Source organism: Equus quagga, chromosome 7 (genome assembly GCF_021613505.1).
Source record: "Equus quagga isolate Etosha38 chromosome 7, UCLA_HA_Equagga_1.0, whole genome shotgun sequence".
Taxonomy (NCBI): Eukaryota; Metazoa; Chordata; class Mammalia; order Perissodactyla; family Equidae; genus Equus; species Equus quagga.
Window position 1 is genome coordinate 78,235,493 of NC_060273.1, and position 24,296 is coordinate 78,259,788.

Consider the following 24,296-nt stretch of genomic DNA (forward strand, 5'->3'; position numbering starts at 1 on the left):
GACATTATGCATATTAATATTACTACAACTAAGACAATGTGATCAGCAAAATGACCTACTTTCATTTAGCTTCCCTTCTAGGAAGTCTTGCTCATTTTAAAAATAAATTAGGCTACATTTAATATTTATTTAATAGTATGGAACACTGATATGCTTTCATTTAAAAAATTTTTTTTAAACCATTTGGTTGCCTCACTAAATCCAAGGAATCTCACTACTAAAACTATACGTATAATTTAAGACATACGACCAAGGCTCTTTCTGTCTATGAGTTTGGGAAGCATAAACAACTAAAAGTGTAGTCCTTACTAGAGTAGCTTTCATGCTGCCACAAGAATATCTTATTAGTAAATGCAATCAGTACACATGACATGAAAAAAACTCTATTACAGGGTAAATACTCTCAGGTTAATCTATAATCTAAAGTCAAGGGAGTTATATTTAAATGAGATAAAGAATTTAAAAAGAAAGAATTCATAATTTTGCTTCTTTATACATTACATATCATTGTGGCAAAAAAGAGATTGTCCCCAGCAGAAAAACTGTCAATCTTGACCAAAGAGAATCTAAGCGTGTTTTAAAGACTTCTGACGATATCAAATTAACCTGTGTTTTACTCAGAGATTTTAAACAAAGGTTAAGATTTTTCTGTAGGTTTAAATTGGTTTTCCCTAGGAATCAAATTTTTATCTCTACAGTTATAATTAATTATATCAATTTACTTTCCTAAAATTAACACATTTACTACATACCTGTTGCAGACTGGGAGTTGACATCTGCATCATGAAGAAGTAATAATTTCACAATATCTAAATAACCTCCACTGGATGCTGCCATTAGGGGAGTTATGTCTCCCTTATTCCCTCGATCTTCAACATTAGCATGCATAGCAAGCAATACCTTTAAAACACATATATACACAGAGAGAAATAGTCAATTCTTACTAATAACAGCATTTCTAGAGCATATACTGAATCTGGGAAGATACTGTGTTGGGGGGGGCGGGCTGAGGAGAAATAAAAAATAATCACCTTTTGGAAAAACATGCCAGTTCAAAACACCAGGTTAGAACATCATTACATATTAATCTTTAAGTAGGTAACCACATTAGCCTTCCTATTATAAAATGTAACTGCTCTTGTCAAAAAATTTGTGTTATGCTTGGGATTATCTAGCAAGAGAACAGCAAAACTATACTCACCAGATAAAAACTAAATGGTAAACACATGGCTATTTCCCAATATTGTTCTAACAGGAGGAAAGAATTGGGATAATTTGGATGACATGAAAATATATCACTACTTTCCATTATAGTTGTATATTATTTCCAAAGACAAGTTTAAAATATTATTATTATTTCTATGTGTTCCTTATTCATTAGGACTAGTTTTAAGTAAGAGGCAGAAAAATGGACCATGCCAGTTGCACGTACAGGAAACGAAAGTAATTATGTATCAGTTTCTATTTTACTTACTGACAAAAGCAAAAGACCTTGGCCTCTAATTATAATTTCTTTTATTAATGATAAAAATAAAACATCAAAATCGTTCCACAATTTTAAACACTGAAGCATATTCCTTCTTACTTGTGCTAATTCATAATACCCTGCTGAACAAGCCAAACACAGCAGGCTTTCTCCTTCTTCTGTATGTTCATTTACACTTCTGCCTTCATCTAGCAATTTACGAACAGCATTCACATCCCCATCTGAACAAGCTTCTGCCAGACTGCGACTGAAAACAAAACCATCAACAATTAATCAACACAGAAAGACTCAGGGTCCTATAATAATAAATTACATTAAAAATAAAGTCACACCTATAAAACTGTTGATATAGTAAGAAAAAAAACTGTATGAACATCATTTGCTGAGCATCTTGTTTGCAATACTAATTATTCATGTATGTCAACCAAGCCAGAAAATGAATATAAAAATAGCTGTCATTTTTCTCTTTCAAAATGTCCTAACATATTGTTATAGTAAATTTTAAATAAAGTTTTTTAAAGCACTAGATGCACAAGTTTTTAAACTCTACTAATGTAACAATTCCCAAAGACATTTGGGATATAATCCTATGGTTTAAATTTTTATTTGGTAACAGTAGAAGGTGAAAAGCTAAGGAAAAGTTTTACTGCAGAATGATTAACAAAATCAGTGAATCCAAACTTTTATGTGCATATAAATCACCCATGTTTCTTGTTAAAATGCAGATTCTGAAATTCTGTATTTCTTTTTTTTTTTTTTTGAGGAAGATTAGCCCTGAGCTAACTGCTGCCAATCCTCCTCTTTTTGCTGAGGAAGACTGGCCCTGAGCTAACATCCGTGCCCATCTTCCTCTCCTTTCTTATATGTGGGACGCCTACCACAGCATGGCTTGCCAAGCGCTGCCATGTCCACACCCGGGATCCAAACCAGCAAACCCCCCAGGCCACCGAAGCGGAACGTGCGCACTTAACCACTGCTCGACTGGGCAGGCCCCTGAAATTCTGTATTTCTAATAAGCTCTGAGGTGATGCTGATGTTGTTAGTCCATGCCATATTTGAGTAGCAAGAACTCAGATTAATATTGCATTAGAAACTTATTTCATTTATTATTACTCAAGCATTCAGTTTAAAGTTTACTTTATAACCTTTAGAATAAGTAACTTCCTTAGAAATGGAAAGCAGGTCTTATTCAGTTTGGATTTCTCACAGACTCCAGTATAGTATATTCCACAAGAATGCTCAATGATTATGAGAAGAATGCAAGAATAAAAACATAATATCCATTTTTATATCCATATACTGTAAAATATATATATCCACTTAAAATAAAGTATCCATTCAGCTAAAGTTTAAAAGCCCCTCCAAAAGATGTATTTTACCAAAATTTACTACTTCCCCAAAATCCACTCAAGAAAATACCTAATACCCAGCAGAAGTTGTTAAACACGTACGTATCTACTTGTCCTGCATTGTGACTGTTTTCTGCTCTCATTCGTGTCAGTGCAGCAGCGGCTTCATCCAGTGCACAACTTACTGAGGATGTCAGTCTCCGGAGTACCTCAGGATCTGCAAAAGCTTTACCATCAGCAGTTGACAATTTGCCAATTCCTTAGGTGTCCATCAATCAATCAGGTAGGGCAGGGGAAGAAAAAGCATAGAAGTGCAAATTGTAATTATATTTCTAAACTATTATCTAGGGCAAAAATGGCATAGTCTCCATAGATGAGGCTGACAGTCAGAATATAGGCTGATAATTTTAATTTCACCACTAATGTCGAAAAGCCATCACATAACCACCTATGTTTTAGTTTTTCCATCTTTACAATGCACATAACATTAACGTCCTCTACCTAACTCCAAATCTAACTTAATATGATGCTTACTGTAGCAAATGAATGAGATTTCTTTCAAAGTATATACATGTAGTCATAGCATAAGATCTCCAGTACAGGATCACAGTTGTCTATACTATTTTCAGTAGTAATGAAGTAAGATTACAGAATATTCTGTAAGATTATAACAAACAATCCAATAGTTTCTTCCTTTGGCCAAATAGCCACCTACAACCATCTTCTGGGACAACATTATAAATTCAAATAAATTCATTCTTATATTTAACATTTACTATGTCCTTATGATGTGCCAGACATGAGGGAGACAAAAAGAAATAAGGTATAGTTTCTGTCCTTACAGAGCTCACAGTCTGGTAGGACTATCAGATGTCTAAGGTGCCAATAAATCTTTTTCTCTAGATTCAGTGAGGAATCAGTCACTACTGTAAGAGAAACTTTCTTTGATAATATCAATATCACTGCCTGTTACTGTTTAAAATGAGATAAAAATAGCCAATAAAATCTTGGAGAACAAAGAAAAAGAAAAAGAAAAGGAAAACTTGCCCAATGAGATATAAAATGTATTATGATGTTATGCAAATTACAACAGTATGACACTTGAACAGAAAAAAGATTATTATATCAAGGATATATAGTAGAAGCCAAAAAAAGACCTTAGATCATTTGTGAATTCAATATATGATAAAGGTGACATTTCAAATCAGTGGCGACAGAAGGGCTTATTTCATAAACACTCTTCAGAAATTGGCTACCATTTGAAAACTAAGCAAGATTTCTAATTCACATCATTCACAAAAATAAATACCAGGTAGACTTAAGATCTAAATGTAAAAAATAAAACCTGAAAAGTACTATTATACTGTGTAGTATTTTTCTAATGCTGATGTAGGAGAGGCTTTTCTAAGCATGAGACCAAATCCCAAAAGCCATGAAGTAAAAGATTAGTAAATGTGATATTAAACATTTTTAATTTCAGTAAAAATTTCTATATGCTTAAAGACACCATAAATAAAGTTAAGGCACAATAAAAACTGGAAAAATCAACACCTAATGAATTTATATTATCATTTATAAAGAGCTACCTCACAACTTACTGATAATATTAAATGAATGCAAACTATGAAATTGACAAAAAACTGACTGAGGTGTGAGGCCCTCTTAGAAACTGATAATAGGATTGTATACTAGTATAAATTTGAGGAACCAATTTGACAACAGTTATAAAATTTTAAATGCAAATATCCTCTGACCCAGTGATACCACTTTCTCGGAATTTGTCTTATAAAGATACTTGCACAAGAAAGAAAAGTTATATATATACATGGATGTAAACTATAACATTATTTGTGATTTTGAAAAATTGGAAATAAGCTAAATATCTCTCACTAAGGAACTGGTAAAATAAATTATGGCACATCGAAGCAAGAGAATATTATCTTACCCTACAAAAGAAGAAGAAAGATCAATATATCATGTTATGGAAAGATGTTCACAATACATTAAATGAAAAAAAGAAAACTATATTTTGTATAATATGACCCTACTTCACTTCTTAAAAAACTATGCATATTTAAAAATATACATTTATTTATATAACCACAAGGGAAAAAGTCTGGAAGTAGATGTAAACCTTGACAATGGGAAGGCTTTATAATCTACTTAATACATCTTATGTAGCTTTAGCTATTGCATAATATGTATTACATTTATAATTTAGAAAATAATTTTTTTAATTCTTAAAATGATCTTAATTTTGTCTAAGAATCTCAAAGAATCTTAAAGGAAAAAAATATTTTCAACTTCATCTTTTCAGTTAAAATAGTGTCAAGAATTCTATCATCCTTAAGAAGTCTAGTAATGTCTAACACATTCTCATAACTGAAAACACAACTATAAGACGAAAAATTCCTCTTAAATGTTATAGGCTCAACACAACGTCCAAAAAGCAAATGAAAATACTAAAACACAAAAAGAAAGTATTTCATTAAACAATCAGCTTGCACAGGACTTAGAAAGGAGCACATCATTTGAAATACATCTGACAATTTCTTCAGACAAAATATCATATCCAACAATACCCAATGTTTAAATTGTCAAAAAACACAAAGTTTTAAAATTCAATAGTTTCTGAGACCTCCTGGAAGACAGGAAGTCATCATTTTCAAGGTTTATTCTCTCTAATACGGGTGTGAAAAACAAGGAATTCTAAGCTATCTTGCAGCTTATCCCAGACTTACTATGAACCAAGAGAAAAGGGGAAAAGAAAAATGTTTAATGCACCAGAAAAGAGCCAGCCCTGAGCAAGAATCATGAGGTGGCCAGAAAAAAGACAGATGAGTTTAAAACTCTTAATTGGGGGAATCACATAAACCAGAGAGTAAAGATGTAGCACCACCAGTAAAAAAGCTTGGTCTGGGAAGGAAAGGAAATTAGTCCAGAGAAGAGTTGGAGAATAGAAACACCTATTCTCCACATTTCTCTCTGCTCGAAGCAAAACAAATGTAAGGTTCCAAAGCACAGAAAAAAAATTAGAGCTGGCCAAGGCACTCCCATTTCAGGAATGTTATACAGTATATCCCTAAATCACAACTAGGAGACTCACAAGAAATTAGGCTCTAAGGGAGGGACACCCAATGCAATTACTAATGTCATCTTTATTCCTTTTTTTGTTTTTAATTACTAGTCTTGCCCTAAATTAAACAATCTTCTGCTGGATACTTATTTTGTGCAATCTAACTTTACGTTTCTATCAGTTCCAAAAACATACGTCAGATGGACTAAAAGTTAATTTGCTACAAATTATACCTATGCTTTTCCAAAACAGTACAAAGTTAAAGGAATAAGAAGATGATATCAAGTAAACACATTCCTGACATAATATCTATGTCTTTCCAAGAATAATATAAAAATATTCAATTTATTTTAGCTCTTACTTTTCCCCTAGTCAATTATTTTGTCAAATATAATACTGTTTTACTTCCTTCAATATGAACTGTGCTAAAACGCTGCTGTGATTTTTCTGAATACCCATCTTTAATATTACGCTCATTAAAGTACTCAGAGACTGAATAAAATTTTCTATACTTTTTTAAACTTTGATTTTGAATTTTCTGCATTTTAATAGCTTTAACACGCCATAAGGTATATATGCTACTCTAACAAATTTATAGGCACTGTTTTTAAAAGTAAGCAATAAATTCTTCTAGATTAAATTCTTGTGTGTGTATAACTTGCACATATATTTATTTATTTATTTATTTATTTTTAAGGAAGATTAGCCCTGAGCTAACTCATGCCAATTCTCCTCTTTTTGCTGAGGAAGACTGGTCCTGAGCTAACGTCCGTGCCCATCTTCCTCTACTTTATATGTAGGATGCCTACCACAGCACGGCTGGTTAAGCGGTGCCATGTCCGCACCCAGGATCCGAACCAGCAAACCCCAGGCCGCCAAAGTGGACCATGCGAACTTAACCACTGCGCCACCGGGCGGCCCCAATATTTCTATTTGATAAGTAAATAAAGGGAGTGTCATACAAAGTGAACATATCCCAAAAGCAACATACAAAGATTAGAAAAGTTACCTTCCTTCTTATAACAATTTTAGGAGATAAAAGGTTTTCATTATAGTGTAATGGAAACTTTGCATAGCAAATAACAAGCAGGTTGTATAATATAAAATAGTGATAAGTATACATTATTTTGAGAAAGTTTATCACAGATTTTTCTTTTTTGCTACTTCAGAACAAGAAGTTGACATGGCTTGGTATATTCTGATCCAATTTTGTGTTCAATTTTCATTTAACTGTCTTCTAAGTGAAAAATAGCAATCTATAATTAAGTTACACATAGACTAAAGTGAATAAGTAAGTAATCATATGCAGAGTTCCCTAAATCAGTTAGGACAAAAGATTCATAATTTGATGAACTAAATTTACCTCCCACATTTTTATTTTATAATGTAAGCGGTAATGGATAAGTTTTCCTTGATAGCTAGCTGATTATCTAATATCTTAAAAATGTTATTGTTGAGCACAGAAATCACTCATTAAAAACTTTCAACCAAGGAGCTGGCCCAGTGGCATGGTGGTTAAGTTCACCTGCTCCACCTCAGCAGCCTGGGATTCACAGGTTCTGATAATGGGGTCGGACCTAGCACCACTCGTCAAGCCACACTGTGGTGGGATCCCATGTAAAATGGAGGAAGATTGGCACAGATGTTAGCTCAGCAACAATCTTCCTCACTTACACACACACAAAAACCTTTCAATCAAGAATTTTTTAAATATAAAATGTGAACATTTTCTTCAGGAAAAAAATATAATAAATTATACAGAAATTTTAATTTTCACATAATGCTATATAATTTTGGGGTGATCTTATATAACTTTGTAAAGAGATCTAGACTTTTAAAGAGACGAAAAAGATAAAACAAAAAATAAAGTACCTGCTGCTTCTAGCAATGCTTCTAGCCGTGCCTGTGTCTCTGGATCCACAGTGCGTAAGTCTGCTCCTTCTGCAGTACTTGATAAGAATATCTCTGATGTTGTTTTAAGCACTGGGTTATCCAGATCTTCTTGGTCCAAAATAAATGATTCAACCTGTTTACGAATTAAAGATGCAATATCCATGAAACTGATCTCGATATTGTTAGAATAACTGCAATTTAAGGTAATATGATTTCTGATTTGGAATTTAAGTATATAATCAGATAAATTGTTGTAGAAACAAGGGACTTTGAGGCAGCCTCCCAACTATCTGCTTATCTTTAGACATGACTACAGGTACAACCCAGACCACCACACCAGATTCAAGTTTCCTGGAGAGCACTTTATTTTTTATATCTAGCACAGAGCCTGAAAAGCAGCATTTTTTTAATGAAACAAGTACGTAAACACAGTCCCTAGAAAGATGTATATAGGACTAGATAGTAAAAAGACACACAGATAGGTCATTAAGGCACAGTTTTCTCTCTCTTCTAATCAACTTATTCAATTCTGACTCTTAAACAAAAGAAAGTAAGATTTAATCCACTGCCAAATATCTGGAGTTCTACAGACAAGAAAGTTCCATGAGATTAGGAACCATCCCTATTTTTTCACTGCTCTATCCTATGGGCCTAAGAATACCTCATACATAGTAGGTATTCAACACATATTTGTTGAAATGAATGAATGGTATAAGCAAAATCAACTTATGAAAATAAACATGTAACCCTCTAATTTCAAAGAAGTTAATTCTAAATAAATTTTCTTAAATAAAATATGCACAACCTTTCTGGGAAGGAATTTGGAAATGTGTATCAAAATACTTTAAAAAGCTCGTGCCCTTTGACCTAGTAATTCCATTTTAAGGAAAGTATCCTTAAAAAATTATCTGAAAGCCAGACAAAAACGTGCAGGGATGTTTACTGCAGCATTAATTAAAATTCCAAAAATAAAGAGGAAAAACCTATAATAGGGAATTTGATAAATACATTTTGTACATTCACAGGATGAACTACTATGCAGTCATTAAACATAATGTTTTTGAAGTATATTTAATGGCATGAGAAAGCATTCATAAAATTAAGTGAAAACCGCAAGATTCAAAACAGTATGGTCTTTATTTTGTTAAAAATATATGTTTATGTAAGTAAACACGAACTTGAGTACTCACGTATATAATCAGGAGTACAAATTTATGTACTTATATATGTCTATATTATGTAAATATATATAACCAGGAAAGTTAACATATTTGTAAACAGATAGAAAAACAGCAACAGAAAGGTTATATACATATCCAAGGTCACACAGCTAATAAATGGCAAAGCCAGGTTTCAAATCCAGGCCATATAGCTACAGAGTCTGTGCTCTTAACAACTAGACAATACTATCTCACAAATTTATAAACAAAGGACCACAGAATTTGGACTACATTATTTGGTGTATTTGGCTAGTTAGTCATCAGTTTTCACAACGGACACCAAATAAACATATCCTAATAAAGACAGGAAAGTTAAAATGACTTGGATATATTTTATTACCTAGTGATATAATTTTACAAAATAAATCTTAACTTCAAATCTAATAACACTGAGCAATGTACTATGTTGCAACACAGCTTCTTTGATATGTAACTACAAAGATGCCATTCTAGATCCATGCCAATAGATAAATGTAGACTACTAGTTGTCAAATGATATTGAAAAGTAATTGCTTGTACAAGAAAGAGCTTGTTGCAAGCCCAAGAAATTATTAGGTATTTGCAGATATATTTACCTGCCAATTGTGGGGATAGATAAAACTATCGTTCTAAATTCTGGAATTTTTAATTAAAGATGGTGTTTAGATGTTAACATTTCTACTTTGTAAAAAGCATTGGTTTAATGTGGTATTACACATATCATGGAGACAAATACAGATTATATGCATCATGTAACATTTTAAAAATCCAAGTTAAGGATTTCCAGTTCTCTCCCATTCATTTCTCCAATATTTACTGAAGTCCTATTTTATATGAAGCACCATGAGAGTACAAAAATGTGGTAAAAGAAATAAGTCAAAGACTCCAACAACTATCACAAATGGCCTCAAAGAAAAATAAATGGTACAACTATATGCATTAGAGAGAAGTCACTTCCAGCTCCAGAAATCCAAGAAGACTGTGCACAAGTAGCAGCATTTGAGCTGGGCTTTGAAGGAAGCACAGAATTTCAATAGGTGGTCAGACATGGGGGTGGAGGTGGAAGGGAATGAAATAAAAAATTGGCTCAAAGATGCATTTGGAAAGTTATGAATAGTCCACTCTCAAAAGAAACGTAAGGTCCTTCATATATTGCTGGTGGGAATATAAATGATGCAGCCATGTGGGAAATAGTTTGGCAGGTCTTCAAAAATTAAACATAGAATTACCATATGACCCAGCAATTCCACTTCTATGTATATACCTAAGAGGATTAAAAATATACATGTTCATACAAAAATTTGTACATAGAAGTTCATAGCTTCAGTATGCATAATAGAGAAAAAGTGGAAACAACCCAATGTTCATCGACTGGTAAATGGTTAAACAAAATGTGGTATACCCATACAATGGAATATTATTCAGCCATAAAAAGGAATAAGTACTGACACATGCTATACCATAGATAAGCTTTGAAAACATTATGCTTAATGAAATAAACCAGACACAAAAAGTCACATATTGCATGATTCCATTATATCAAAGGTCCAGCACAGGCAAATCCATAGAGACAGAAAGCAGATTAGTAGTTGCCTGAAGAGTCAGGGAAGGAGAAATGGGAGTGACTGCTAATGAGTCTGAAGTGTTTTTTTGGAATGACGAAAACATCTGGAATTAGATAGCGGTGACTGCTGTGCAATCTTGTGAATATACAGTCAGCCCTCTGTATCCAGAGATTCAACCAACCATGGACCAAAAGGCCTATGATGGTTACATCTGTATGGAACTTGTACAGACTTTTTTTTCTTGTCATTATTCACTAAACAATACAGTAAACAACTATTTACATAGCATTTACATTGTATTAGGTATTATAAGTAACCTAGAGATGATTTAAAGTACACAGGAAGATGCACGTAGGTTACATGCAAATACTACACCATTTTATATAAGGGACTTGAGCATCTGGGGATTTTGGGATCTGTGTGGGTCTTGGAACCAATCCCCCTGTGGATGCCAAGGGATGACTGTACTAAAACCACTGAACCATGCACTTTAAAATGCTAAATTTGGGGCTGGCCCGGTGGCACAGCACTTAAGTGTGCACGTTCCATTTGGCGGCCTGGGGTTCGCCAGTTCTGATCCCAGGTGCAGACATGGCACCGTTTGGCATGCCATGCTGTGGTAGGTGTCCCACATATAAAACAGAAGAAGATGGGCACGGATGTGGGCTCAGGGCCAGTCTTCCGCAAAAAAAAAAAAGCTAAATTTTGTGGTTTGTGAATTATATCTCAATTTTTAAAAAACCATAAGGTACCTAGAGTACAACTATGGCTTTCAGCTAGAAAGAACAACCAGGGATAGATTTGAGTAAGACCATGTAAAAGATGACACTGCTCACTCTCTACCTGGTCACCACCACCGGGAAGAGAACCAGTAGTAATGTCATCCTGGGTGTCAGTATTGTTAGTGTCACGTACACAAGACAGCACATTCCCAAGTGCTTGGGAAGAATCAAGCTCAAAAGGAAAACACAAAATAGAGATGTGCCCTTTGCCTTCAGAGTGCTTATAAACTCTCTTTGAAAATTACAGTTCACAAGACAATTTACTGAGCTTAATTCTCCTACATCTTAGAATGCATGTAAGTTGGAGTTTCAATCAGGCAACAAAGCGTAATAGAAAGAATACTGCACCAGAGAGCAGAAGAATTAGGTTCAAGTGCCAGTTCCGCCAGGCATATGTGTGACTGCAGGCATATCACTCAACCTTTCTGACACTCCATTTCTTCCTCAGCAAAGACAACAGCTCCCCCACCTACCTTATAGTGCTGATGAAATGATAAAGTAAAAGCATTTTGAAAATAAACATTACATAAATGTAATCTTTAGAATATAATTCTATGTAACTACAACTCTTTTGTTCTGTTCCTCACCACAGTGTCTATCTTCTATGCTTTTTCAAACTGGAAGAATGATACTGCATTTTTACCAGCATTCACTTGAATTTTCTTTTTTTTTCATTTTACTTTTTCCAGTTTTACTGAGATATAACTGACCTATAATGCTGTATAAGTTTAAGGTGCACAACATGATTTCATATATGTATATATTGGAAACGATTACCACAATAAGCTTAGTTAACATCCATCACCTCACATAGTTACAAAATTTTTTTTCTTGTGGGATTCACTTGACTTTTCCATGTAGTTTTAGGCATTTTCTATTTAAGTTCTGGCCCAGAAGATCAAATTTTAAATATCCACAACACTTGTGGGAAAAATCTTAAGTTCCCAGGATGAGTTATAGTGATACATAACTACATACATAAATGATTTGAACACATCTGTGTCAATCAGATGTGCCAAAAAGCACTCAATTCTAATATTTCCTTTGTCCTACCCTCTCTAAAATTTTTAAACGCCTGTCTCAATGTAGAATCAATAAAAGGACAAAATATCCAGTCATGCCTATTACTTTGGGAATACTTGGGGAATTGCTTTTGGCAGTTCATAAATATTTTACCTGATAAACCTGCTGAAACATATACTCTTGCAATTCAGAACAGCATTACCTCAAAATATATATGGCCAGACAAGATGGAAACCATGTATAGCTACATGGAAATATTAAATAAAACCAATTCTGTACATTTAATGTAAAGGGCTTGGTGATATAGTACAAAAAAGTCTATAATGGTATAATGGATAAGTGCAAGATAATCTAATTAAATTAGTCTTCATCATGCAAATGACTTTAAAATCCTCATAGTTTCTTACATACAGCTAAAGGATCACAGAAATTTCCTTATTGCCTAACGATACAGTTACATAGTCTATCACTATCCTGCAGCTACATTCAGCAGCAAACAAAATATCCACCAATAGTGGTACTGTTTTTGCCAATGGCAAGAAAGTTTTTTCAAGTCTTAAACATTGCAGATTTTTTTTCTACCTCTGATTAGGCACAAAAATAAAAAGTGGGAGGGAAAAGGATGAGACGGAATCTGGCCCACAAAAAACTACCTATTGTTCTCTAATAGGTAACCTCTTCTAAAATGCTGAAGGCAAATACTTTTTGTCATCCTTCTCAAGTCTTTTTTTCCCTCCCTTATTTTAAAAGAATGAGTGTGGTTTTCAGCCTTAACTAGAATTTAAGCAAAAAGGGGGAGGAAAATGAGAACAAGCATTTTGTCCCATTTTAAATCCATTTGATATTTCAGAAATGAACCACTGGATGGCAACAGTTACTACGGAAATTGACAACAGACTCAGCTATTATCACCCAAAACAACTAAGTCACCCTGGCCAAAATCTAGTTAGAAAAATCATCTATCAACCCAGCTATGATTTGGCCAAAACTTGCTTCCACTACAATAACAATTTCTAGCAAGTGTAAGCAAGCAGTGCTATAATTAAAACTTTCACTACTGGGGCTGGCCCCGTGGCCAAGTAGTTAGGTTCACGTGCTCTGCTTCAGCGGACCAGGGTTTCACCGGTTCAGATCCTGGGCGCAGACCTAGCACCATACATCAAGCCATGCTGAGGCAGCGACCCAGAGAGAAGAACTAGAAGGACCTACAACTAGAATATACAATTATGTAATGAGGGGCTTTCGGGAGAAGAAGAAAAAGAAAAAAAGATTGGCAACAGATGTTGGCTAAGGGCCAATCTTAAAAAAAAATTTTTCAATACTACTAATATGTTTTAAATGTTATAATAGTAAAATAAAATCTCACTTATACATTTGTAAATAACCAATTGTTACCTTTTCTAAGGCTATATTTCTGGAAATAGCAATTGCTAGTTAGAGAAAATAGGTTACTAAAAAAGAACATTCTATCATAAAACATGTACACTATATATTCTTATTATTCTCTAGTCATGTGGTTATATCAAGCAACAAACAAATAAATACCACAACCAAGCTCTCAAATATAAATCAGAAATACATTATTTTACATAGAATGACTTTTAAAAGATAAATGAGTTACAAAATTTTTATTTTGAACATGTTAAATAAATTTGTATTTTGAGTTAGGGACTAAAATAATAGTAGCTACAAATTTTGCTTCTGGTAATCTTTAAGAATAATCATCTCTCACATGAATTCCAACTGGAGCTGTGAAAAAACTCAAAGGAAGGCTAAATCTTTATTTTACACTACCTCTTTTCACAAACCTTCAAACATGAGGCTCCCTTAAGAACTTCAGATTTGATAACTAAAAATAAGAAGCTAAATAAACATCTAAAATATACATTTTAAAAAATATACTTGCTTTTTTTCTTCTTTTCTCTTATTTAGTTTATATTTGGATAGACCGACATATCTTACCTTTCCTCACCCAACGTAAGCCTATCCACCACTTGAAGTCCGAATTGGCACTTAGACCAATTTTAGAATGCAGATGGCTTACTATTGATTTCGACTTGGAGCAGCAAAAAAGGATGGGTCAGTGTTCCAAGAGATAATTAGTGAAGGACACAGCAATTCCTTTTTGCAAAAAACACAGTATTCCAAAAGTTTCAACAGTAGCATCCAACACAGATAGGCCCCAAGATCCACTCAAAGGGAGAAAGTAACACAGTTATAATTCAGAACCTAATAATGATAAATTTAGGAATGAGTTTTGCTGATACTGTAAGGCCCAATATAATCAGCAACAATATCTTGAAACAGTGGAATGAAAAGGCTTTATTCCTTAACATAAAAACTTTTTAAATTTTTTTCTACAAGGAAAACTGTATTCCCAATTTTGGACCCACAATCCTCTTCTCAAAAAACATAAATGGGGGGCCAGCCCTGCAGTGTAATAGTTGAGTTCAGCACACTCTGCTTTGGCAGCTAGTGTTCATGGGTTTGGATCCTGGGTGCAGACCTACATCACTCATCAGCCATGCTGAGGTGGTGACCCACATTCAAAATAGAGGAAGAATGGCATAGATGTTAGCTCAGGGCTAATCTTCCCTACCGAAAAAACAAAAAAAAACACAAAAATACCATAAATGCTATCTTGAAATTTCTGAAGCTGATTTCAGCTTTACACAGCACAAGAGAGAACCATCATACTTTTCCTAATTCCAACTTAAAACTGGAGAAAATTAACTCCACTTTGCTCAACTACAAAAACTTGATTTCTAAACTGTAGTTTTAATATAGACTATTACTTTTTTGAAATCTCTAATTAAAAATGAGAGAAAGGAAGGCCTTTTTTTAATAATAGCTACCATTAACTGCTTTAAAAAAATAGGCCACCATTAATAAAATGTCTCATATGTATCAGCATATTCCATATATTATTCTGTTCAATCATCTTAACTACTCAATGAAGTAGATTAACTGATCTCCATTTTAAGTAACTGAAACTCAGAAAAGGTAAGTGACTTGCCCAAAATCACAGAACTATACAGGGATCTGAAGCCACGTATTTCAGACTCCAAAGCTCACACACCCTTTTCACCACACCAAACTGCATTAAATGAATCTCTAAACAATGGAGGATAACTAAAACAAATACTAAGCAACGAAGTAAGCAGAGACTTTACAAGTATCGCAGTGTCGCAGTTTAACAACAATAGTAATGTCAGGAAAAAACCTCTTTAAATTTCAAATTAAACGTAATAGATTATCAAGCCCACTAGCTCCTCTCTGCCAGAATTCTTAAAGAGATGGACAAATCATGCTTTCATGTTGTATTTCTGGCAGCTACATCTATATTATTTCTAACCAGCACACATAGAACAAAATTTGTGCCACAATAGGTTTTTTTTTTTTTTTAAGATTTTTTATTTTTTTCCTTTTTCTCCCCAAAGTCCCCCCGGAACATAGTTGTATATTCTTCGTTGTGAGTCCTTCTAGTTGTGGCATGTGGGATGCTGCCTCAGTGTGGTTTGATGAGCAGTGCCATGTCTGCACCCAGGATTCGAACCAACGAAACACTGGGCCGCCTGCAGCGGAGCGCGTGAACTTAACCACTCGGCCACGGGGCCAGTCCCCACAACAGGTTTTTAAAAAAGACTGCTCACATACTCACTGGAAAAGTCACAAGGAATGAAGTGTCTGGCAACTGAGGCCAAGAAAAGCTGAATGTTGAAAGAAGAAATTTTACTCTGTATTTTCCTTATCATAATAAATGGGTAAGACTGAGGGTAGAAAGAAGTCTTGGCTTCTGCTTACTATTCTAAATAGAAAATAAACTGAATACTCCAAAGGAATATTCAATTTTAGTAAGTTAAAAAGAGCCTCATACACCCCTAAACCTCCAGGTAATACCAGTAAGGAGAGGAGAGCATAACGACTGAGAGCAAGGACTCAGAATACCAGCCTACCACTCAGTGCGATCTTAGCTAAATTGTTTTACCTCTCGTAGTCTCATTTTCCTCAGCTATAAAATAAAGATAGTCGTAACTATATCACAAAGTTATTGATGATTAAGCAAGATAATATATGTAGAACTACACAATAGTGCTTAACACATGGTAATTGCTCAATAAATATTAGTTGTTATTACTACTGTTAATATTATCACTACTACTATTATTAAGGTCAATTTACCTAAGGACCTTGTCTTCCTATACTCCTACTCTCTACTCCACAAAAATAATATAGAATCCATTATACTTTTCTTAGGCTAAAAAGTCACCTGAGCATATTAAGCACTATATACACATTCAAATATTGAACATTTATTAAGCATCTACTACGTGCCAGACATTCTACTATATACTGGGAAAACAAAAATAAGTAAGACATGATTCCTGCTCATTAAGACAAAAAAAATCAAATAAATGCAACAAAATATTACAGATGCTACAATAGATAAATACAGACAACATGGGAACACAGAGGAAGGAATGGTCAATTCCAATTGGGGTAGTAATGAAGGAAATCAGTTAGAGATGATGACTCTGGAACAAGAAGGTATCCAACAGGACTGGGAAGAGGGGCAACACTGACAGCAACAGTGTAGAGTAGTTACAAACATGGGCTTTAGAGTCCAAGAAACCTGGATCCAAATCCTGGCTCTATCATTACTAGATGTATGACTTTAGGTACATTACATAATGGCTTTAAGTTTCAGTTTCCTCATCTATAAATTGGGAATAATATCACTTTCTTCATATAGTAGTTGTAAAGTTTACTTGAGAATGTATAGATAAGCATTTAGCCCAGTGGACAATAAGTACTGAGCATACAGTAGCCATTATTTTTTATTTTATTTATCTTTTTTTAAAGATTTTATTTTTCCTTTTTCTCCCCAAAGCCCCCCAGTACATAGCTGTGTATTTTCAGTTGTGGGTCCTTCTAGTTGTGGCATGTGGGACGCCACCTCAGCATGGCCTGATGAGTGGTGCCATGTCTGCGCCCAGGATTCAAACGCACGAAACGCTGGGCCGCCGAAGTGGAGCACACGAACTTAACCACTCAGTCATGGGGCTGGTCCCTAGTAGCTATTATTATGATTTCAGAAGTGAAAGTAGTGGAAGCAAATATGCCAGGGCATATAATAGCTTGATATGTTGAAAGCACTACAGCAATTTGGTATGGCTGGATCATAAAAAGCACATAAAGTAGGATACAGCAAGGATAGGGTTGGAAAAATAGAAGCCAAATCCTAAATAACCTTGTATGCCAAACAAGGGAATTTGGATTTATTCTTTATCTAAGGAATGGGAAGACTTTTTGCCAAACGAGTAACACGATTGAACTGGCTTTAGAGAATTTACTCTGATAGCAGGGCAGAGGAAAAATTAGAGAGGTATAATCTTGGAAGTAGACAGAGCCAAGATTACTGCAGTATGTGCAAGTGAAAGATGATGGTTTGATTTATGGTAAAAGCAGTGAGGATACAGCAAAAAGGACAAACAAGATGTTAAGAAAGAACCTACAGGCCTCAAGCACTTAGATGTGCATGGTGAAAAGAAATAGTAGACGTGAGCTCCAAGGTTTCTGACTACAGTGATTAGTTTTAGAGCAATGCAATTTACAAAGGTGGGGGAAAAAAGGATAGGGGTGAAGTGGGAAATGATGAGTTCAGTTTTAGAATTGGTGAGCCTGAAATGTTTACGGAACATACATACAGTAGGCAGTTGAAAAGCCTCTGAAGCAGACTGCCAAACAAGTGAGTGAGGGAAGCCATATAGATATCTAAGAGAATGCTCCTGAGATAGTGAACTGCAAATGCCAAAGGCCCTGAAGCAGGACATGCTTGGAGAGTTTTTGAAGTAATGAAGCAGTTGAGGTTTTGTTCAAATGTGAACACAAGACAATCTGATGCTGATGGATTTCGTATCCTTTCATTTTAAATCATTGTCCCTTTAAGTCTGCCACTTAAAGCCTATCAAACTACTGTAGTAAGATATCTAAAATTCAAATCTTTTTTGTTTGTTGGTTTGTTTTGTGAGGAAGACTGACCCTGAACTAACACCTATGCCAATCTTCCTCTATTTTATGTAAGACGCCACCACAGCGTGGCTTGACTAGCAGTGCTAGATCCATGCACAGGATCCGAACCTGCAAACCTTGGGCTGCTGAAGCAGAGCATGTAAACTTAACCACTATGACACCGCCACCAGGCTGGCCCCTAAAATTCAATCTTTATAGTGATCATCCAACTAACAGGGCAATGATCCAGACATTGGGTTTAGGATCTTGAAGTGTCACAAGACCATGAGAAAATTAAATGAGGTGATACAATTAAAGTGTACAATGCCTAGCACAAACACTCAAATATAATTTGTTAATACCTGAGAGGAGTTTAGAAAGGCAAATACAGTTTGAATAAATAATTTACTTTGTTTTCACGCTCCCTGAAATGTTCAGGTCCTGAAAAGACTGATGTCTTTAAGGGCAGGAACCACAATTTTTCCTTCGTTAACCTGTCAGTCAACTCCTAAGAAAAACAGGTACTAAAATATAGTACAGACTCTCACTGTTCTTAGGGTCAAAATAACTAGTAATTTAACATAATTGGGACCATTTGAACAGTGACATCCAAGATTTGTTTCTGCAGTTTAATCACACAGGTGATTACACTGGCTTGGGTATCAAGCAAATTGTACATTACATAAATATTGAATTCACACCTCTTATGCAATTGTTAGAAGATATCAAGATGCAAAAACTCTAATTGCTATATCTTATATTTTATTCTACTTATCCATTTGTTTATTATCCTAGAAAAAGAACTTCAGTCCATATTCTTCTTGCAAGCTAGTCCTTATCAGATGCACTCAAGACTACAACTACTCAAACCAACCATCTCCTCCCTCTTCAGTTTTACGTCTTCTCAAAAATATACTCAAGTTTTGTCGGAGAGGGGATGCATGAAAAAAACCAAACACTAATAATACTATGACAACTTGTTCTTCTAGTAGCCTGGCAAACACAGGTTTAAATCACATGAGTTCCCTCATCCACCTTCAGCATATACAAGAGGAGGAGAAATTTCAAGAGCTGAAATATTATTAATGGCGGGGTGGGGGAAGAGGATCTTTTGTGCGTGGCCATAAATTCTGCAGCATATTAAATACCCCCCTTAAACCGCTCCTAAAGACCAGATCAAGAGAACAAGAACATATCCAATAACCCAGAATAGCCAAAACAATCTTGAAAAAGAACAAAGGTGGAGGACTTTCACATCCCAATTTCAAAACTTACTACAAAAAGCTACAGTAATCAAGACAGTATGGAACTGGCATAAGAAAACATATAGATCAATGGGGACCAGCCTGGTGGAGTAGAGCTGAAGTTCGCATGCTCTGCTTCACCGGCCCGGGATTCGCCAGTTCAGATCCCAGGTACAGACCTACACACCACTTATCCAGCCATGCTGCGGCAGGGGTCCAACATTAAAGTAGATGAAGATGGGCACAGATGTTAGCTCAGAGCCAATCTTTCTCAGCAAAAAGAGGAGGATTGGTGACGAATGTTAGCTTAGAGCTAATCTTCCTCAAAAACAAAACAAAAGAAAACATATAGATCAATGGATTAGAACAGAAATAAACCCTCACATTTACATTCAATTGATTTTTGACAAGAGTGCCAAGACAATTTAATGGAGAAAGAAACAGTCTTTTCAACAAATAGTGTTGGGACAACTGGACATCCAAATTTGAAAGAAGGAAGTTGGACCTCTACCTCACACTCTACATAAAAATTAACTCAAAAGGGACCAAAGACCTAAATGTAAGAGCTAAAACTATGGGGGCTAGCCCCATGGCCAAGTGATTAAGTTCACACGCTCCGCTTCGGTGGCCCAGGATTTCGCTGGTTCAGATCTTGGGCAGGGACATGGCACGCTTATCAGGCAACGCTGAGGTGGCGTCCCACATGTTACAACTAAAATATACAACTATGTACTGGGGGGATTAGGGGAGAAAAAGCAGGAAAAAAAAAAAGAGATTGGCAACAGTTGTTAGCTCAGGTGCCAATCTTTAAAAAACAAAAAAGAGCTAAAACTATAAAACTCTTAGAAGAAAACAAGCATAAATCTTTATGACCTTGGAATATACAACAGTTTCGGGCCCGGCCTGGTGGCACAGCGGTTAAGTGCACACATTCCACTTCTCAGTGGCCTGGGGTTCACTGGTTCAGATCCCGGGTGTGGACATGGCACCACTTGGCAAGCCATGGTGTGGTAGGTGTCCCATGTAGAAAGTAGAGGAAGATGGGCACGGATGTTAGCTCAGGGCCAGGCTTCCTCAGCAAAAATAAGAGGACTGGCAGTAGTTAGCTCAGGGCTAATCTTCCTCAAAAAAACACAAAAAAAAACCCAACGGTTTCTTAGACAGGATACCAAAAGCACAGCAAGAAAAAATAAATAAATACAAAAATTGGGCTTCACCAAATTTTAAAATTTTAATGACAATCAAGATAGTGAAAAGACAACCCACAGAATGGAAGAAAATATTTGCAAATCATATATCTGATAAAGTATCCAGAATATATAACTTTTTTCTAAAAGAACACAATTCAACAATAAAAAGGTAAATAATCAAGACATGAAAAAAAGATCTGAACAGACATTTCTCCAAAGATATACAAATGGCTGATAAACACATAAAAAGATGCTCCTTTATTATTGACTGGGGAAACGCAAATCAAAACCACAATGAGATACCACTTCACACCCATTAGGATGGCTGTAATGAAAAAAATAAAACATAACAAACGTGAGCAAGGACGTAGAGAAACTGGAACCCTTATACATCACTGGTGAGAATGTAAAGTGGGGCCCCTCCTGTAGAAAACAGCTTAATAGTTCCTCAGAGCTATCATACGACCTAGCAATTCCACTCCTAGGTATATACCCAAGAGAACTGAAAAGACATATTCATGCAAAACTTGTACACAAATGTTCATAGCATCATTATTCATAATAGCCAAAACATGAAAATAACCCAAATGTCATCAGCTGACAATCAATCTACAATATGTGGCATATCCATAAAATGGAATATTATTCCAATGAAATACTGATACAGGATACAACATGTAGAAACCTTGAAAACAATATGCTCGGTGAAAGAAGTGAGACACAAAAAACCACATATTGTATCATTTCATTTATATAAAATGCCCAGAATAGGCAAATCTAGAGACAGAAAGCAGATTAGTGATTACCAGAGGCTGCAGGGAGGGCGGAATAGGAAATAACTGTTAATGGATACAAGGTTTTGTTTGGGGGTGACGAAAATGTTTTAAAACAGACAGTGGTAATGGTTGCACAACTTTGTGAATATACTAAAAACCACTGAATTTGTACACTTTCTGGAGTGAATTCTGGGGGCCAGCCCTGTGGCACAGCGGTTAAGTTTGCCTGTTACACTTTGGCAGTCGGGAGTTCGCCAGTTTGGATCCCGGGTGCGAACCTACGCACTATTTGTCAGGCCATGCTGTGGCAGGCATCCCATATATAAAGTAGAGGAAGATGGATGGCAGATGTTAGCTCAAAGCTAATCTTCCTCAAAAAAAAAAAAGTGAATTCTGGGACAAATGAATTATATTTCAACTTTTAAAACTTTTGAGGATTCAAATTTGAAAAATACTTCAGAAATTTGTTAAATTTCTTATTTTGATAAGTGCACACTGGTTACATAAGAGAATGTCTTTGTTGTCAGGGAATGTTCACTGAAGAGGTTAAGGGTAAAGAGGTATGATGTATGCAAGTATTTCCAAATGGTTCAGAAAATAAATCATTTATTTGTTTATGGAGAGAAAGAGAAAATGGGAGAAAATGAACATTATTGGTAAACTTGAGTAAAAGATATATAGGAAGAGTTCCTTGTTCTATTCTTGCAACTTTCCAATAAGTTTGAAATTATACCAAAATAAAAAGTAACAAAGAAAGAGAATGTATCCAATGTAATTGGATACTGCCCCTTTGGGGATTTGCTCTTTGATAATAATACTTCGTTTCATTACGTTACTGAATTTAGCAACTGTGCAATATTTAAAAGGCAAAACTTAAAATGCAGAGATTTAGCAGAAGAATAAGTAAACACTTAGATAAAAAATCAACTAGAGGGGCTGGCCCCGTGGCCGAGTGGTTAAGTTCGCGCTCCGCTGCAGGCGGCCCAGTGTTTCGTTGGTTCGAATCCTGGGCGCGGCCATGGCACTGCTCATCAGACCACGCTGAGGCAGCATCCCACATGCCACAACTAGAAGAACCCACAACGAAGAATATACAACTATGTACTGGGGGGCTTTGGGGAGAAAAAAGAAAATAATAAAATCTTAAAAAAAAAAATCAACTAGAAGCTGATAAGAGACAAAAGTCCTTACAAAGTGTACCACTCAAGGTATCAAGTGAAATGGACAAATCTTTACCTTCTGATTCAGATTTCATAAAATGCCTATGTGAAAACTTTTTCAATTCTACATCATTAAGAAAATACTACAGGTTCATTTATCTAGATTTAATACCACATTGAGATAATTTTTCCAAAACTGAACTCACCTCTAATCATATAAAGGATAAAAAATATTCTTCCCATTCTATATATGAAACATTGTGATCAATCACAAATAGTCAATATGAGGACAAATCAGGGGAAAAGATAAGGATATTACAGAAACATCTACTCAGAGCACAGTACTCCATGTTAACTGGGCTCAGTGGCTTCAGGGAGGACATCAGTGAGTGCTCAGTCTCTCTCTGTATAGATGCTTTCTAATATTTCGTCAAACTGAAGCCTTTTGATTTAATATCTACTGAGATGAAACATTAACATAAGATTTGTATTAAACTTGTTCTCATCCAAAGCAAACTAAAGATTTAACACAATTCCTATCAAAAAGCCCAAGAGCATTTTTTGCAGAAATAGACCCATTCTAAAATTCATGTGGAATCTCGAAGGATCCTGAATAACCAAAACAATCTAGAAAAAGAACATAGTTGGAAGACTAACACTTCTTGATTTCAAAACTTACTACAAAAGCTACAGTAATCAAACAGTGTGGTGCTGGCATAAAGACAGACATACAGACCACGAGATAAAACAAAGAATCCAGAAATCAACCCTCCCATATATGGTCAATTGATTTTCAACAAGGATGCCAAGACTATTCAATGGGAAATGATAGCCTTTTCAACAAAAGGTACTGGAAAAACTGGATATCCACGTGCAAATGAACGAAGTTGGACCCTGACCTAACACCATATGCAAAAATTGACTCAAAATGGATCAAGGAAAAGTCAAGAATACAATCCCAATTACAATCGCAACAAAAAGAATAAAATATCTAGGAATAAATTTAACCAAGAAGGTGAAAGACCTATACACTGAAAACTATAAGACTAATTGAAAGAAATCAAAGAAGACATAAAGAAATGGAAAGATATTCCACGCTGATGGATTGGAAGAACAAACATAGTTAAAATGTCCATATTACCTAAAGCAATCTACAGACTCAATGCAATCCGAATCAGAATCCCAATGACATTCTTCACGGAAATAGAACAAAGAATCCTAAAATTTATATGGAACAACAAAAGTCCCTGAATAGCCAAAGCAATCCTGAGAAAAAAGAACAAAACTAGAGGCATCACAATCCCTGACATCAAAATATACTTCAAAACGGCATGGTACTGGCACAAAAACAGACACACAGATCAATGGATCAGAACTGAAAGCCCAGAAGTAAAACAACACATCTATGGACAGCTAATCTTTGACAAAGGAGCCAAGAACATGCAACGGAGAAAGGAAAGTCTCTTCAATAAATGGTGTGGGGAAAACTGGACGGCCACATGCAAAAGAATGAAAGTAGACCATTATCTTACACCATACAC

The 24,296-nt window shown here is 35.2% G+C and overlaps 1 protein-coding gene across 3 annotated transcripts in view; it reads right to left on the minus strand.

The window, feature by feature from the left end:
- The window catches only part of ANKHD1 (ankyrin repeat and KH domain containing 1), a 115,247-nt gene that overhangs the window by 80,601 nt on the left and 10,350 nt on the right, over nt 1-24,296 (minus strand). For all 3 annotated transcript variants that reach the window (XM_046667151.1, XM_046667152.1, XM_046667150.1), the window contains exons 2-5: nt 7,784-7,937; nt 2,938-3,094; nt 1,586-1,733; nt 753-900 (exon numbers count right to left, since the gene is read on the minus strand). In XM_046667151.1, coding sequence (XP_046523107.1) covers nt 753-900; nt 1,586-1,733; nt 2,938-3,094; nt 7,784-7,937 — 607 coding nt within the window. The remainder of the gene's footprint in view (nt 1-752; nt 901-1,585; nt 1,734-2,937; nt 3,095-7,783; nt 7,938-24,296) is intronic.